This window comes from Hyla sarda, unplaced genomic scaffold, assembly GCF_029499605.1.
Source record: "Hyla sarda isolate aHylSar1 unplaced genomic scaffold, aHylSar1.hap1 scaffold_533, whole genome shotgun sequence".
Taxonomy (NCBI): Eukaryota; Metazoa; Chordata; class Amphibia; order Anura; family Hylidae; genus Hyla; species Hyla sarda.
The window spans coordinates 162,223-176,451 of NW_026610544.1; the positions used below are offsets into that span (position 1 = coordinate 162,223).

At 46.5% G+C, this 14,229-nt stretch overlaps 1 protein-coding gene across 1 annotated transcript; it reads right to left on the bottom strand.

Moving 5' to 3' along the window:
• Positions 1–168: 168 nt before the first annotated feature.
• Positions 169–13,221, bottom strand: MFSD3 (major facilitator superfamily domain containing 3). Its single transcript, XM_056554029.1, has 4 exons — positions 13,079–13,221; positions 11,917–12,023; positions 934–1,043; positions 169–863 (listed from the first exon to the last, which is right to left on the bottom strand). The coding sequence occupies exons 1-4, from the start codon at positions 13,204–13,206 to the stop codon at positions 690–692; spliced, it is 519 nt and encodes a 172-aa protein (XP_056410004.1). The 5' UTR covers positions 13,207–13,221; the 3' UTR covers positions 169–689.
• Between the last annotated feature and the right edge of the window lie 1,008 nt (positions 13,222–14,229).

Here is a 14,229-nt window from a genome sequence, read left to right on the forward strand (position 1 = left end):
GCCTTTGGAGTGGGTGGGGGGTTGGGAGTAGAGGGGGGGGGAGCTAGAGGGGTAGTATCATTCTATGGAATAAGGATATTAAATGTATTGAGATGTAATGTATAAGAGTTTGTATGTCTTTTATAAAATGGGGGGGGGGGGGGGGGGGGGGAAAAGAATTAAAAAAAAAATACTGCTCAGAGTCCTGATGGTGATGTCATCATACTGCTCAGAGTCCTGATGGTGATGTCATCATACTGCTCAGAGTCCTGGTGATGATGTCATCATACTGCTCAGAGTCCTGATGGTGATGTCATCATACTGCTCAGAGTCCTGGTGATGATGTCCTCATGCTGCTCAGAGTCCTGGTGATGATATCATCATACTGCTCAGAGTCCTGGTGATGATGTCATCATACTGCTCAGAGTCCTGGTGATGATGTCATCATACTGCTCAGAGTCCTGGTGATGATATCATCATACTGCTCAGAGTCCTGGTGATGATGTCATCATACTGCTCAGAGTCCTGGTGGTGATGTCATCATACTGCTCAGAGTCCTGGTGATGATGTCATCATACTGCTCAGAGTCCTGGTGATGATGTCATCATAGTGCTCAGAGTCCTAATGATGATGTCATCATACTGCTCAGATTCCTGGTGATGTCATCATACTGATCAGAGTTGTCTTGGGCGGGGAGTGTTAAGATCTTCTCAATATAATGTAGATGGAATAGTCTGCAGGTGCAGGAGGGGCAGGAAGGAGAGAATGATGAACAAGGAGAACGATGCAGAGATCCCGAGAGAGTCCACCAAGAGCCCCGAGACCGCGCTGAAGACCACTTTACCCAGAACCTCCAGCGATGACAGAAGACTATAGTGCGTGGCCTGCGGAGGAGAGACAACATGTGGTATAATGGGGTAACTCTTGTCTGGGGCCCTCCTCCTGCCAGGTTACCTGTACTCTGTGGTGCGCCTGTCGTGTGCAGTGCATCATCAGGGTGAAGGTCGCTGTAGTGATCACACCGGCCAGGAAATTCTGGATCACCAGAGTGAGGAGGAGGCAAACTGAGAAACACAAAGAACCATTATCTCTATCAGGCAAAGGCGCCAGAACCTTCCATTTTAGTGACCACATCCACCAGGACACGTGTAGGTACAGTTAGAGGGACATATGATCACTATTAGAGCTTATTCATATATATCTGATCATTATTAGAGCTTTTTCATATATATCTGATCACTATTAGAGCTTATTTATATATATCTGATCACCATTAGAGCTTATTCATATATATCTGATCACTATTAGAGCTTATTCATATATATCTGATCACTATTAGAGCTTATTCATATATATCTGATCACCATTAGAGCTTATTCATATGTATCTGATCACCATTAGAGCTTATTTATATATATCTGATCACTATTAGAGCTTATTCATATGTATCTGATCAACATTAGAGCTTATTCATATGTATCTGATCACCATTAGAGCTTATTCATATATATCTGATCACTATTAGAGCTTATTCATATATATCTGATCACTATTAGAGCTTATTCATATATATATATGATCACCATCAGAGTTTATTCACATGGTTGTATTCACATTATATATATATTTAAAATCACCATTAGATATTATTCATATATTTCATAAATGTGATCACTATTAGAGCTTGTTCCCATGGTTGTATTAATATATATGTGATCACCATTAGAGCTTATTCATATATATGTGATATATTGTGATAAAGTGGCAAGGAAAGGGTGCATTTCCTTCAATCATTCTGGAGAATCCTTCACCTGCGGCCTTAGTAATCAGGCAGCAGAGAGGGGAGGTGTATAAAAGGAGGAGATCCAGTCTGATCTGCGCTCTCCCTAGGAAACAGTAAGCCTCTGTAAGGGGGAGACACGGGCCCTGCTGGGGAAGCACACAGCCGCTGAAGTCCTCTGAAGCTAAGATTGAGGTGAAGCCCTGTAAGAAGTCCTCTGAAGCTAAGATTGAGGTGAAGCCCTGTAAGAATTCCTCTGAAGCTAAGATTGAGGTGAAGCTATACGTGAATTCCTCTGAAGCTAAGATTGAGCTGAAGCTATACGTGAATTCCTCTGAAGCTAAGATTGAGCTGAAGCTATACGTGAATTCCTCTGAAGCTAAGATTGAGCTGAAGCTATACGTGAATTCCTCTGAAGCTAAGATTGAGCTGAAGCTATACGTGAATTCCTCTGAAGCTAAGATTGAGGTGAAGCTATACGTGAATTCCTCTGAAGCTAAGATTGAGGTGAAGCTATACGTGAATTCCTCTGAAGCTAAGATTGAGCTGAAGCTATACGTGAATTCCTCTGAAGCTAAGATTGAGCTGAAGCTATACGTGAATTCCTCTGAAGCTAAGATTGAGCTGAAGCTATACGTGAATTCCTCTGAAGCTAAGATTGAGCTGAAGCTATACGTGAATTCCTCTGAAGCTAAGATTGAGCTGAAGCTATACGTGAATTCCTCTGAAGCTAAGATTGAGCTGAAGCTATACGTGAATTCCTCTGAAGCTAAGATTGAGGTGAAGCTATACGTGAATTCCTCTGAAGCTAAGATTGAGGTGAAGCTATACGTGAATTCCTCTGAAGCTAAGATTGAGGTGAAGCTATACGTGAATTCCTCTGAAGCTAAGATTGAGGTGAAGCCATGTGAGAAGTCCTCTGAAGTTAAGATTGAGGTGAAGCTATATGTGAAGTCCTCTGAAGCTAAGATTGAGGTGAAGCTATATGTGAAGTCCTCTGAAGCCAAGATTGAGGTGAAGCTATATGTGAAGTCCTCTGAAGCCAAGATTGAGGTGAAGCTATATGTGAAGTCCTCTGAAGCCAAGATTGAGGTGAAGCTATATGTGAAGTCCTCTGAAGCCAAGATTGAGGTGAAGCCATGTGAGAAGTCCTCTGAAGCTAAGATTGTGGTGAAGCCATGTGAGAAGTCTTCTGAAGCTAAGATTGAGCTGAAGCTATACGTGAAGTCCTCTGAAGCTAAGATTGAGCTGAAGCCCTGTAAGAAGTCCTCTGAAGCTAACAGAGATGCTGGATAGTGATAGGATGAAGTCCGCTAAGCTCCAGAGTAAGCAGCGAGAATATGAAAATATATGAAAAAATAATATAAAAGAGAGCAGAGACCAAGCTATGGTGGAATTGGCTCACGAAAGGCTTCCGGGGCAAAAGCTACTGGATACAGGGATGCTTTCTCTGAAAGTAGAGAAGTCCTCAGAAGCTAAGATTGAGCTGAAGCTATATGTGAAGTCCTCTGAAGCTAAGATTGAGGTGAAGCCATGTGAGAAGTCCTCTGAAGCTAAGATTGAGGTGAAGCCACGTGAGAAGACCTCTGAAGGTAAGATTGAGCTGAAGCTATATGTGAAGTCCTCTGAAGCTAAGATTGAGGTGAAGCTATACGTGAATTCCTCTGAAGCTAAGATTGAGGTGAAGCCATGTGAGAAGTCCTCTGAAGCTAAGATTGAGGTGAAGCTATATGTGAAGTCCTCTGAAGCTAAGATTGAGGTGAAGCCATGTGAGAAGTCCTCTGAAGCTAAGATTGAGGTGAAGCCACGTGAGAAGACCTCTGAAGGTAAGATTGAGCTGAAGCTATATGTGAAGTCCTCTGAAGCTAAGATTGAGCTGAAGCCCTGTAAGAAGTCCTCTGAAGCTAACAGAGATGCTGGATAGTGATAGGATGAAGTCCGCTAAGCTCCAGAGTAAGCAGCGAGAATATGAAAATATATGAAAAAATAATATAAAAGAGAGCAGAGACCAAGCTATGGTGGAATTGGCTCACGAAAGGCTTCCGGGGCAAAAGCTACTGGATACAGGGATGCTTTCTCTGAAAGTAGAGAAGTCCTCAGAAGCTAAGATTGAGCTGAAGCTATATGTGAAGTCCTCTGAAGCTAAGATTGAGGTGAAGCCATGTGAGAAGTCCTCTGAAGCTAAGATTGAGGTGAAGCCACGTGAGAAGACCTCTGAAGGTAAGATTGAGCTGAAGCTATATGTGAAGTCCTCTGAAGCTAAGATTGAGGTGAAGCTATACGTGAATTCCTCTGAAGCTAAGATTGAGGTGAAGCCATGTGAGAAGTCCTCTGAAGCTAAGATTGAGGTGAAGCTATACGTGAATTCCTCTGAAGCTAAGATTGAGGTGAAGCCATGTGAGAAGTCCTCTGAAGCTAAGATTGAGCTGAAGCTATATGTGAAGTCCTCTGAAGCTAAGATTGAGGTGAAGCCATGTGAGAAGTCCTCTGAAGCTAAGATTGAGGTGAAGCCACGTGAGAAGACCTCTGAAGGTAAGATTGAGCTGAAGCTATATGTGAAGTCCTCTGAAGCTAAGATTGAGGTGAAGCTATACGTGAATTCCTCTGAAGCTAAGATTGAGGTGAAGCCATGTGAGAAGTCCTCTGAAGCTAAGATTGAGGTGAAGCTATACGTGAATTCCTCTGAAGCTAAGATTGAGGTGAAGCCATGTGAGAAGTCCTCTGAAGCTAAGATTGAGGTGAAGCTATATGTGAAGTCCTCTGAAGCTAAGATTGAGGTGAAGCCATGTGAGAAGTCCTCTGAAGCCAAGATTGAGGTGAAGCTATATGTGAAGTCCTCTGAAGCCAAGATTGAGGTGAAGCTATATGTGAAGTCCTCTGAAGCCAAGATTGAGGTGAAGCTATATGTGAAGTCCTCTGAAGCCAAGATTGAGGTGAAGCTATATGTGAAGTCCTCTGAAGCCAAGATTGAGGTGAAGCCATGTGAGAAGTCCTCTGAAGCTAAGATTGTGGTGAAGCCATGTGAGAAGTCTTCTGAAGCTAAGATTGAGCTGAAGCTATACGTGAAGTCCTCTGAAGCTAAGATTGAGCTGAAGCCCTGTAAGAAGTCCTCTGAAGCTAACAGAGATGCTGGATAGTGATAGGATGAAGTCCGCTAAGCTCCAGAGTAAGCAGCGAGAATATGAAAATATATGAAAAAATAATATAAAAGAGAGCAGAGACCAAGCTATGGTGGAATTGGCTCACGAAAGGCTTCCGGGGCAAAAGCTACTGGATACAGGGATGCTTTCTCTGAAAGTAGAGAAGTCCTCAGAAGCTAAGATTGAGCTGAAGCTATATGTGAAGTCCTCTGAAGCTAAGATTGAGGTGAAGCCATGTGAGAAGTCCTCTGAAGCTAAGATTGAGGTGAAGCCACGTGAGAAGACCTCTGAAGGTAAGATTGAGCTGAAGCTATATGTGAAGTCCTCTGAAGCTAAGATTGAGGTGAAGCTATACGTGAATTCCTCTGAAGCTAAGATTGAGGTGAAGCCACGTGAGAAGACCTCTGAAGGTAAGATTGAGCTGAAGCTATATGTGAAGTCCTCTGAAGCCAAGATTGAGGTGGCTTCTTACCTGGTTAAAAATGGTTCAGCGGTTCTTCAGATATCTTTAGTTTCCTGTTAAGACCTCCCACTGAGTCCCAAGCCAGGGAATATCAACTCAGACTCGGCTATACGTCTATACGCTATGCGCCGCGTTCCGTACACCCAGAAGCGGCGTTCTCCCCCCGGCTTAACTCGAGCTGCGGCCCAATACAAGTAAGAAGACGGGCCGCAGCTCGAGTTAAGCCGAGGGGAGAACGCCGCTTCCGGGTGTACGGAACGCGGCGCATGCGCGGCCCTCCCCACGTGACCTAGAAAAAAGGAGTTAGACTACGATGATAAGTTCATGAATATTCATGAGCCGGGCGGCCGCTCCGCCCAGCTAGAATGAAGTACAGTCGAGTCCGAGCTGATAAGACCTCCCACTGAGTCCCAAGCCAGGGAATAACAGAAAACTAAAAATATAGATATCTGAACCGCTGAACCATTTTTAACCAGGTAAGAAGCGTTTTAATCAGGATCACCCGCACTACAAGCCTGTGTAACAGGTTTAGTGCGGGAGATTCTGATGACAGATTTCCTTTAAAGCTATGTTGCATCTCAACAGGAGACTACCCGAGTGCAGCAGGAGGCTACCAGAGTACAGCAAAAGGCACTTGAGGAAACCAGCCGCAGGCTGACGGCCCAACTTGAGGCTACACAAGAGGCCCAAAGAAAAGACCTTAACAGTTGTTGTGCAGCAACTAACCAGTGTCGCTTGACGGAACCCAGGTATGGCAGACGCCACTCATTCCTCAATAAGGGCTAGTCATATTTTGCAAAAGATGACAACCACAGATGACGTGGAAGCCTACTTAACCACCTTCGAAAGGACTGCTGAGCGTGAGGGTTGGCCAAAGGTACAATGGGCAGGACTGTTGACACCCTTCCTTTCAGGTGAACCCCAAAAGGCATATTTTGACCTGGAGAATCGTGATGCTACGGACTATAATAAGCTAAAAAAGGAGGAGATCCTTACACGTCTGGGAGTTACTCTTTCTGTCCACACACAGCGTGTGCACAACTGGGACTACAGCATGGATAAACCTCCACGTTCCCAAATGCACGACCTCATACACCTCACCAAGAAGTGGTTGCAGCCGGAGATCTTGACAGGACCCCAGATGGTGGAGCGGGTTGTGATGGACGAGTACTTAAGGGCCCTCCCTGTTACCTTGCGTAAGTGGGTGAGCCATGGTGACCCCAAGAATACTGACCAGATGATGGAGATGGTGGAGAGGTACACAACCGCAGAGGAGCTACTCGGGAGAAAGACGTTTCAGGAGAGACGCCGGCTCAACGTGGCGCAGGACACAAGCACGTGTGCTTGTGTCCTGCACCACATTGAGCCGGCGTCTCTCCTGAAGCTTCTTTCTCCTGATTACCATTATTGACGGGAGGGCTGTGGACACTTCTATATTATATGCTCACCATTGTTGTGTATGTGGGTATACAACTTTATCAGGTGAGCGACTTTCATGTTTTTAATTTCCACGCAATCCTCTTTTATCACACCATGGAGCGCTGTCACCTCCATTTTCAGATGCAGAGGAGCTACTGACCCTACCACAGCGCCCCCTAGCCCCGCAGCGAAGATCTCCAGGACTACCTGGTAAGACTGTTCTAAGGGAAAAGGGGTCTGGCAGAGGTGAAATATCTGTGGGTGCAAGTGGAGAGACTGGAGGCCCAAGCTCTAGAAGCTGGCCCGCTGTGCCAGGGAGGTCTGTGGTCTATAACAGACTTAATCGAGACTTAATAAAATGTTTCAGATGTCAAATGCCAGGTCATGTTGTTGTCAATTGCCCAATGTATGACGAACCAATGCAATGTGATGCCTCCTATATAAATCGCCGCGTATCACTGTATGCTCAGCTTGTGTGTGTGGCATTTCCAAATACTGGGGGTGAGAAACAAATGTGTGTTATTACTGTGGAAGGTAAAGATGTGAGTGCAATGTGAGTGCAACCCTAGTAAAAAAGGACTTGGTAAATCCCAGGAAATGGCAAGCGAAAACCATTGCAGTAACCTGCATACACGGAGACACCCATAATTATCACACTGCTGTGGTAGATGTAAATTCCCGGTTGGGGGCAGAAAAATTTATGGTTGGTTTAGTACCCAGATTAATGCATGATGTCATCATGGGGCGGGATTTCCCACATTTCTGGTAGTTATGGGAACATAAACTTTAAAATGCCCGTCAGGAAGGGGATGACCTACCACCGGGTACAGAAGGGTGTGGGTTTTTAAGAGGGACTTCTGTTGCTGATGAATCAATTCCCTTGTCTGTCATGGTGGGGGAGTCTGAGGTCTCTGACCATAGTGATGGGTTAGAAGAGGGTCAGAGCAGTCCAGAGAGAGAAGACTCTGCTAATGACAATCTGCCAGACCTTGAAAGTAAGGAAAGAGTATTTTGGTGTTGAGCAGTTATAAGATCCCACCCTTATTAGAGCCAGCGAATATGTGAAGTCTATCGATGGTAAACTGGTGGAACCTGACAGCAGACTTTGCTACCCGCATATGGCTGTGAAATACAACTTATTGTACCAGGTGGTAAAAAGGGGAGAGGATCTGGTGGAAACTAGTGGTTCCTAAAGTGTACAGACGAACAGTACTAGATATGGCTCATGGTCACCTTATGGGGGGCATTTGGGAGCTGAAAAGACTACAGACAGAGTCCTTCAAAGGTTCTTTGGGCAGGTGTCACAATAATCTTTAACATCTTTATGGACCCCAGGCCAAGAGTGCCAAATTTCAGCTCCTAGGCCACACTATTGTAGTCCCCTGGTACCTCTACCAATCATTGAGATACCATTTGAGAGAATAGCCATGGATCTGGTGGGGCCTATTGTAAGATCTGCTCCACTAACATATTCTCGTAATCATGGACTATACTACACGTTACCCTGAAGCTATACCCTTACGTAATACATCATCCAAGGCCATAGCTAAAGAGTTGGTACAGGTGTTCAGTCGTGTGGGTCTACCAAAAGAGATCCTAACAGATCAGGGTACCCCCTTAATGTCACGCATCATGAAGGAGTTATGTAAACTGTTCAAAGTGAAACAGCTGCGTACCTCTGTCTACCATCCACAGACTGATGGACTGGTAGAGAGATTTAATAAAACTCTAAAAGCCATGCTTAAGAAAGTGGTGGACAAAGATGGGAAAAACTGGGATTTTCTTCTCCCCTACCTCATGTTTGCCATCCGTGAAGTACCTCAGTCATCCACGGGCTACTCCCCATTTGAGTTGCTATATGGTCGCCACCGTAGGGGTCTGCTAGATATAGCAAAAGAAACTTGGGATGAAGAAGCTACACCTATAAAAGTTTCATTGAACATGTGGCCCAAATGCAGGACCGTATATCTGCAGTGATGCCTATTGTCCGTGAACATATGGCCCAGGCTCAGGGGGCACCACAAAGGGTGTATAACCGCAGTGCCCGAGTACGTACCTTTGCCCCAGGTGACCGGGTTCTGGTGCTAATCCCTACAGTAGAGTAAATTCCTGGCTAAGTGGCAAGGCCCCTTTGAGAAAGTAAATGAGGTAAATTATAAAATCCGTCAGCCAGGTAAGAGGAAGCCGGAGCAAGTATACCACGTCAATCTTATAAAACCATGGAAAGATCCACTATCACTTGCTGCCGACACCTCCTTCCCACTAGAGCAGCGATGCTCTGGGAAGCCCCTGTTGCCAGAGGTAACAGTGCCGGACTCCCTGTCCAAGACACAAAAGGTAGAAATTCAGGGGTTCCTCTTTAAGAATAGATCCCAGGTCGCACCTCTGCCATAAAACATGACATCATTACAGAACCTGGGAAAAAGGTTAAGCTACGACCCTACAGAAAACCAGAGGCCAGGAGAGGGGTTATCTCTGAAGAGGTGAGGAAAATGTTGGAACTTGGGGTAATTGAAGAGTCCCATAGCCAGTGGTCCAGTCCCATAGTTCTGATCCACAAACCAGATAGCGTTCAACTTGGAAGTCATTACAAAACCTCCAGCTGCCATATCTAAGTTTGATGCTTACCGAATGCCACGTGTTGATGAGCTCATTCACAGGCTTGGAAATGCCAGGTATATAACCACCAAAGGATACTGGCAAATTCCCCTGACAAATGAGGCCAAAGAGAAAACTGCCTTTGCCACTCCTGATGGGTTGTTCCATTATGTTGTCTTGCCATTTGGTTTGCATGGAGCCCCTCCAACCTTCCAGAGGGTAATGGATAAGATATTAAGACCCCACAGACGGTACGCAGCAGCATATCTAGATGATATCGTCATCCAAAGTCCAGACTGGGAATCCCATCTACCTAGGGTGCAGGCGGTTATCAATTCACTGTGTGAGGCAGGCTTCAAGGCCAATCCAAAAAAATGTGCCATTGGTCTTGAAGATGCTAAGTATCAAGGTTACACCATAGACCGAGGCCTAGTAAAGCCCCAGTTAAACAAAATTGAAGCCATACAAAGATGGCCTCAACCGGTAAACAAGAAGCAAGTCCGTGCCTTCTTGGGGATTACAGGCTATTACCAGCGATTTATACCTAATTATGCTTCCCGTGCAGCCACATTAACAGACCTGACAAAAGGAAAAGACTCTGTCATGATCAAGTGGTCACAAGAGCCTGAAAAATCATTTCAGACTCCAAAAACTCTCCTGTGCACTCAGCCGGTGGTGATAACCCCAGACTTTAAGAAAAGGTTTGTCCTACAGACGGACGCGTCTGAGGTGGTACTGGGGGCAGTACTGTCACAGGTACGGGATGGAGAAGAACACCCTGTACTGTATCTGAGCAGAAAACGTAATGACCATGAGCAAAAGTATGCAATTGTGGAAAAAGAGTGCCTCGCTATTAAATGGGCCCTGGAAGCACTCCGCTACTATTTGCTGGGCCGTCACTTTGAATTAGTCACAGATCATGCTCCCTTAAAATGGATGTGTGAGAATAAGGAAAAAAATAGGAGAGTAACAAGATGGTTCTTAGCCCTACAAGATGGTTCTTAGTCCTACAAGAGTACCAGTTTATGGTGAAGCACAGGCCAGGGACCAAAATGGGAAATGCAGATGCCTTGTGACGGGTACATTGTCTGACGTCCAGATCCAGGGGGGGGGGGGGGGGGAGAGGCAGAGTGTCTGGAGACAGAGTGTCTGGAGAAGTAGTGGACGGGGTCTATGTGTGCCCTAGGTTCCTCACTTCTGTAATTTAAAGCAACCAGGGAAATGTTCAGCAGAGGTCTATGCAGACGTCTCTGCAATTGGGGTTTGTATAAAACCTGTGTTTTTTTAGGGCCTGTGTTGCTGGAGTAGGGAGAAAAGGGTGGGCCCCCACTCCATCCGGACAGACCGGGATTTGGGCTGTCAGGTAATCAGGGCTGTGGAGTCGGAGTTGGACGAAATTTTGGGTACCTGGAGTCGGCAAACAATGCACCGACTCAGACTCCTTCCATAGTGTTGTGTTCTGCTGTTACAGGGAACCCATGGGTAACCTCGCCTCTCACTGATAAAGGATTAAGGAAATATATTTTTTGCAGGACTAGAGAAACTTGTATAAGTGAAGGGAATGGAGGATCAATAGTTCAAGACTGAAGCTGTAAACCATTGGAAAAACTGCTGCCATTCAGCTAAGGCTATAAAAACTTGTAAACTCCGATTGTTAGCTTAAACTTTAAACATGACTATGGGATTCTACTAGGGAAATCATGTTTTATAATACATGCTCCTTCCTGGATCCTCCCACTGCCCTATCTTCAGCAGCAGATCAGCACACAAAAAGGGGAAGCAGGAGCTTCTGCCCAACTACTTCTCTCTGCTAGAAGAGCTTAGAAGAACTTGGTGGAACAGCTTCTTGGATTCGACTGTGTTTATAAATACATTCGCATATTAATACAGAGGAGTCGGAGAGTCGGAACATTTATCTACCGACTCCACAGCCCTGCAGGTAATCCCTCCTCAGGTGTGCTGGCCTGATATAAGGCTGAGAGTGTAGACACAGCTCTCTAATCCTGGGAACAGGTTATCTGCATGGAGCCTGTGAGAGCACTACAAGTGGTATGGACGTCGCTATATTGTTTGGTGCCCGGTATTAGGCCGCACTTGGTTACTGAGGTTTCCTGTTATTAGTTATAGCCGGACAGGATTAGGATTTTGATTTTATATTTTATGTTCTGTACCTCAACCTGTCAATAAAACTGGCTGAGGTCAGTTAAATGAATTCCCTGCTGTTTGGATGGCAATTTCTACAGTGTCCTGCTAAACTGTACCTGTCTACCCAGGAGACGACATCCCCGTTACCTAATCCCTTACAATGTATACTGTATATACGTTATCACTGTTAGAGCTTGTTCATAGTGCTCTATTTATATATGTGGTTGTTTTTAGAGCTTTTTCACATGGTTGTATTCATATATACTGTATGTAAGTTATCACTGTTAGAGCTTGTTTACTGAGAGCATTTGTATTCTGTCATGCTGGGGGGAGGGGGGTGCTTTTTTTTTAAGGAGATTCACTGATAAGGCAGAATTTGTGATCCCCCTCACCTTTAACAATATTGGTGTCTCTACCCAATGAAAAAAGCAGCAAAGTCTGAAGCACCAGACCGGAGACCCGTAGAACGAAGAGCGTCCTCAACAGCAAATGCACCGACCTGGAGGAAAAGAAGATAAACCGTCATGAACATCAGAACATCAAAAAAAAAAAAAACTGTGGCCCACAGAAGGCTCCGGAGTGTAAGTGGTGTCAGGGTGCCGGAGTCGGTCATCACCATCTGGTGAGCTCTCACCATGTGTCTGGGCTCTCTGAGAACCATAGTCTGCTCCACCAACACAGGCTCCGGAGTACATGTCTTGTCTGAGTGCCGGAGCCGGTCATCACCATCTGGTGATCTCTCACCATGTGTCTGGGCTCTCTGAGAACCATAGTCTGCTCCACCAACAAAGGCTCCGGAGTACATGTCTTGTCTGGGTGCCGGAGCCGGTCATCACCATCTGGTGAGCTCTCAACATGTGTCTGGGCTCTCTGAGGACCGTAGTCGGCTCCACCAACACAGGCTCCAGAGTACATATCTTGTCTGGGTGCCGGAGCCGGTCATCACCATCTGGTGGGCTCCCACCATGTGTCTGGGCTCTCTTTGAGAACCATGGCCTGCTCCACCAACAGGCTTCGGAGTACATGTCTTGTCTGGGTGCCGGTCATCACCATCTGGTGGGCTCCCACCATGTGTCTGGGCTCTCTTTGAGAACCATGGCCTGCTCCACCAACACAGGCTCCAGAGTACATATCTTGTCTGGGTGCCGGAGCCGGTCATCACCATCTGGTGGGCTCCCACCATGTGTCTGGGCTCTCTTTGAGAACCATGGCCTGCTCCACCAACACAGGCTCCGGAGTACATGTCTTGTCTGGGTGCCGGTGATCACCATCTGGTGGGCTCCCACCATGTGTCTGGGCTCTCTTTGAGAACCATGGCCTGCTCCACCAACACAGGCTACGGAGTACATGTCTTGTCTGGGTGCCGGAGCCGGTCATCACCATCTGGTGGGCTCCCACCATGTGTCTGGGCTCTCTTTGAGAACCATGGCCTGCTCCACCAACACAGGCTCCGGAGTACATGTCTTGTCTGGGTGCCGGAGCCGGTCATCACGATCTGGTGGGCATAAAGTGATTTAAGGGGCAGTAATGGAACAGGAAGCTTTAGACCCTTACCTTCCCTTTCTGAGAAGTACTCCGCCAACACAAGAACCCAATATGGAGAACCCCAGCGACAGGATCCCATTCCAGATTCCCAGCTCAGCTGGAGAGACACCGTGATCCAGAAGCAGCAGAGGAACCATAGTGAGGGAACCCTGCTCACCTGCGGATAAACAATGGGCACAACTGTTACCATATGGGGAAGAGAGGACATGTAACACAGCGCACACCCCACCATGACAGGCGGACATGATCCAGAGAACACCCCACCATAACAGGAAGACATGATCCAGAGCACACCCCACCATTACAGGCAGACATGATCGAGAGCACACCCCACCATTACAGGAAGACATGATCCAGAGTACACCCCACCATTACAGGAAGACATGATCCAGAGCACACCCCACCATGACAGGAGGACATAATCCAGAGTACACCCCACCATTACAGGCAGACATGATCCAGAGCACACCCCACCATTACAGGAAGACATGACCTAGAGCACACCCCACCATTACAGGAAGACATGATCCAGAGCACACCCCACCATTACAGGAAGACATGATCCAGAGCACACCCCACCATTACAGGAAGACATGACCCAGAGCACACCCCACCATTACTGGAAGACATGACCCAGAGCACACCCCACCATTACAGGAAGACATGATCCAGAGCACACCCCACCATTACAGGAAGACATGATCCAGAGCACACCCCACCATTACAGGAAGACATGATCCAGAGCACACCCCACCATTACAGGAAGACATGACCCAGAGCACACCCCACCATTACAGGAAGACATGATCCAGAGCACACCCCACCATTACAGGAAGACATGATCCAGAGCACACCCCACCATTACAGGAAGACATGATCCAGAGCACACCCCACCATTACAGGAAGACATGATCCAGAGCACACCCCACCATTACTGGAAGACATGATCCAGAGCACACGCCACCATTACAGGAAGACAGGGTCCAGAGTACACCCCACCATTACAGGAAGACATGATCCAGAGCACACCCCACCATTACTGAAAGACATGATCCAGAGTACACCCCACCATTACAGGAAGACATGTCCCAGAGTACACCCCACCATTACAGGAAGACATGATCCAGAGTACACCTCACCATTACAGGAAGACATGATCC

Coding starts and splice junctions, on each gene's coding strand:
- MFSD3 (XM_056554029.1), bottom strand. CDS start 13,206: ATGGTTCCTCTGCTGCTTCTGGATCACGGTGTCTCTCCAGCTGAGCTG. Junction 12,024..13,078: donor GTACTTCTCAGAAAGGGAAG/GTAAGGGTCTAA, acceptor CTTTTCCTCCAG/GTCGGTGCATTTGCTGTTGA. Junction 1,044..11,916: donor AGACACCAATATTGTTAAAG/GTGAGGGGGATC, acceptor TGTGTTTCTCAG/TTTGCCTCCTCCTCACTCTG.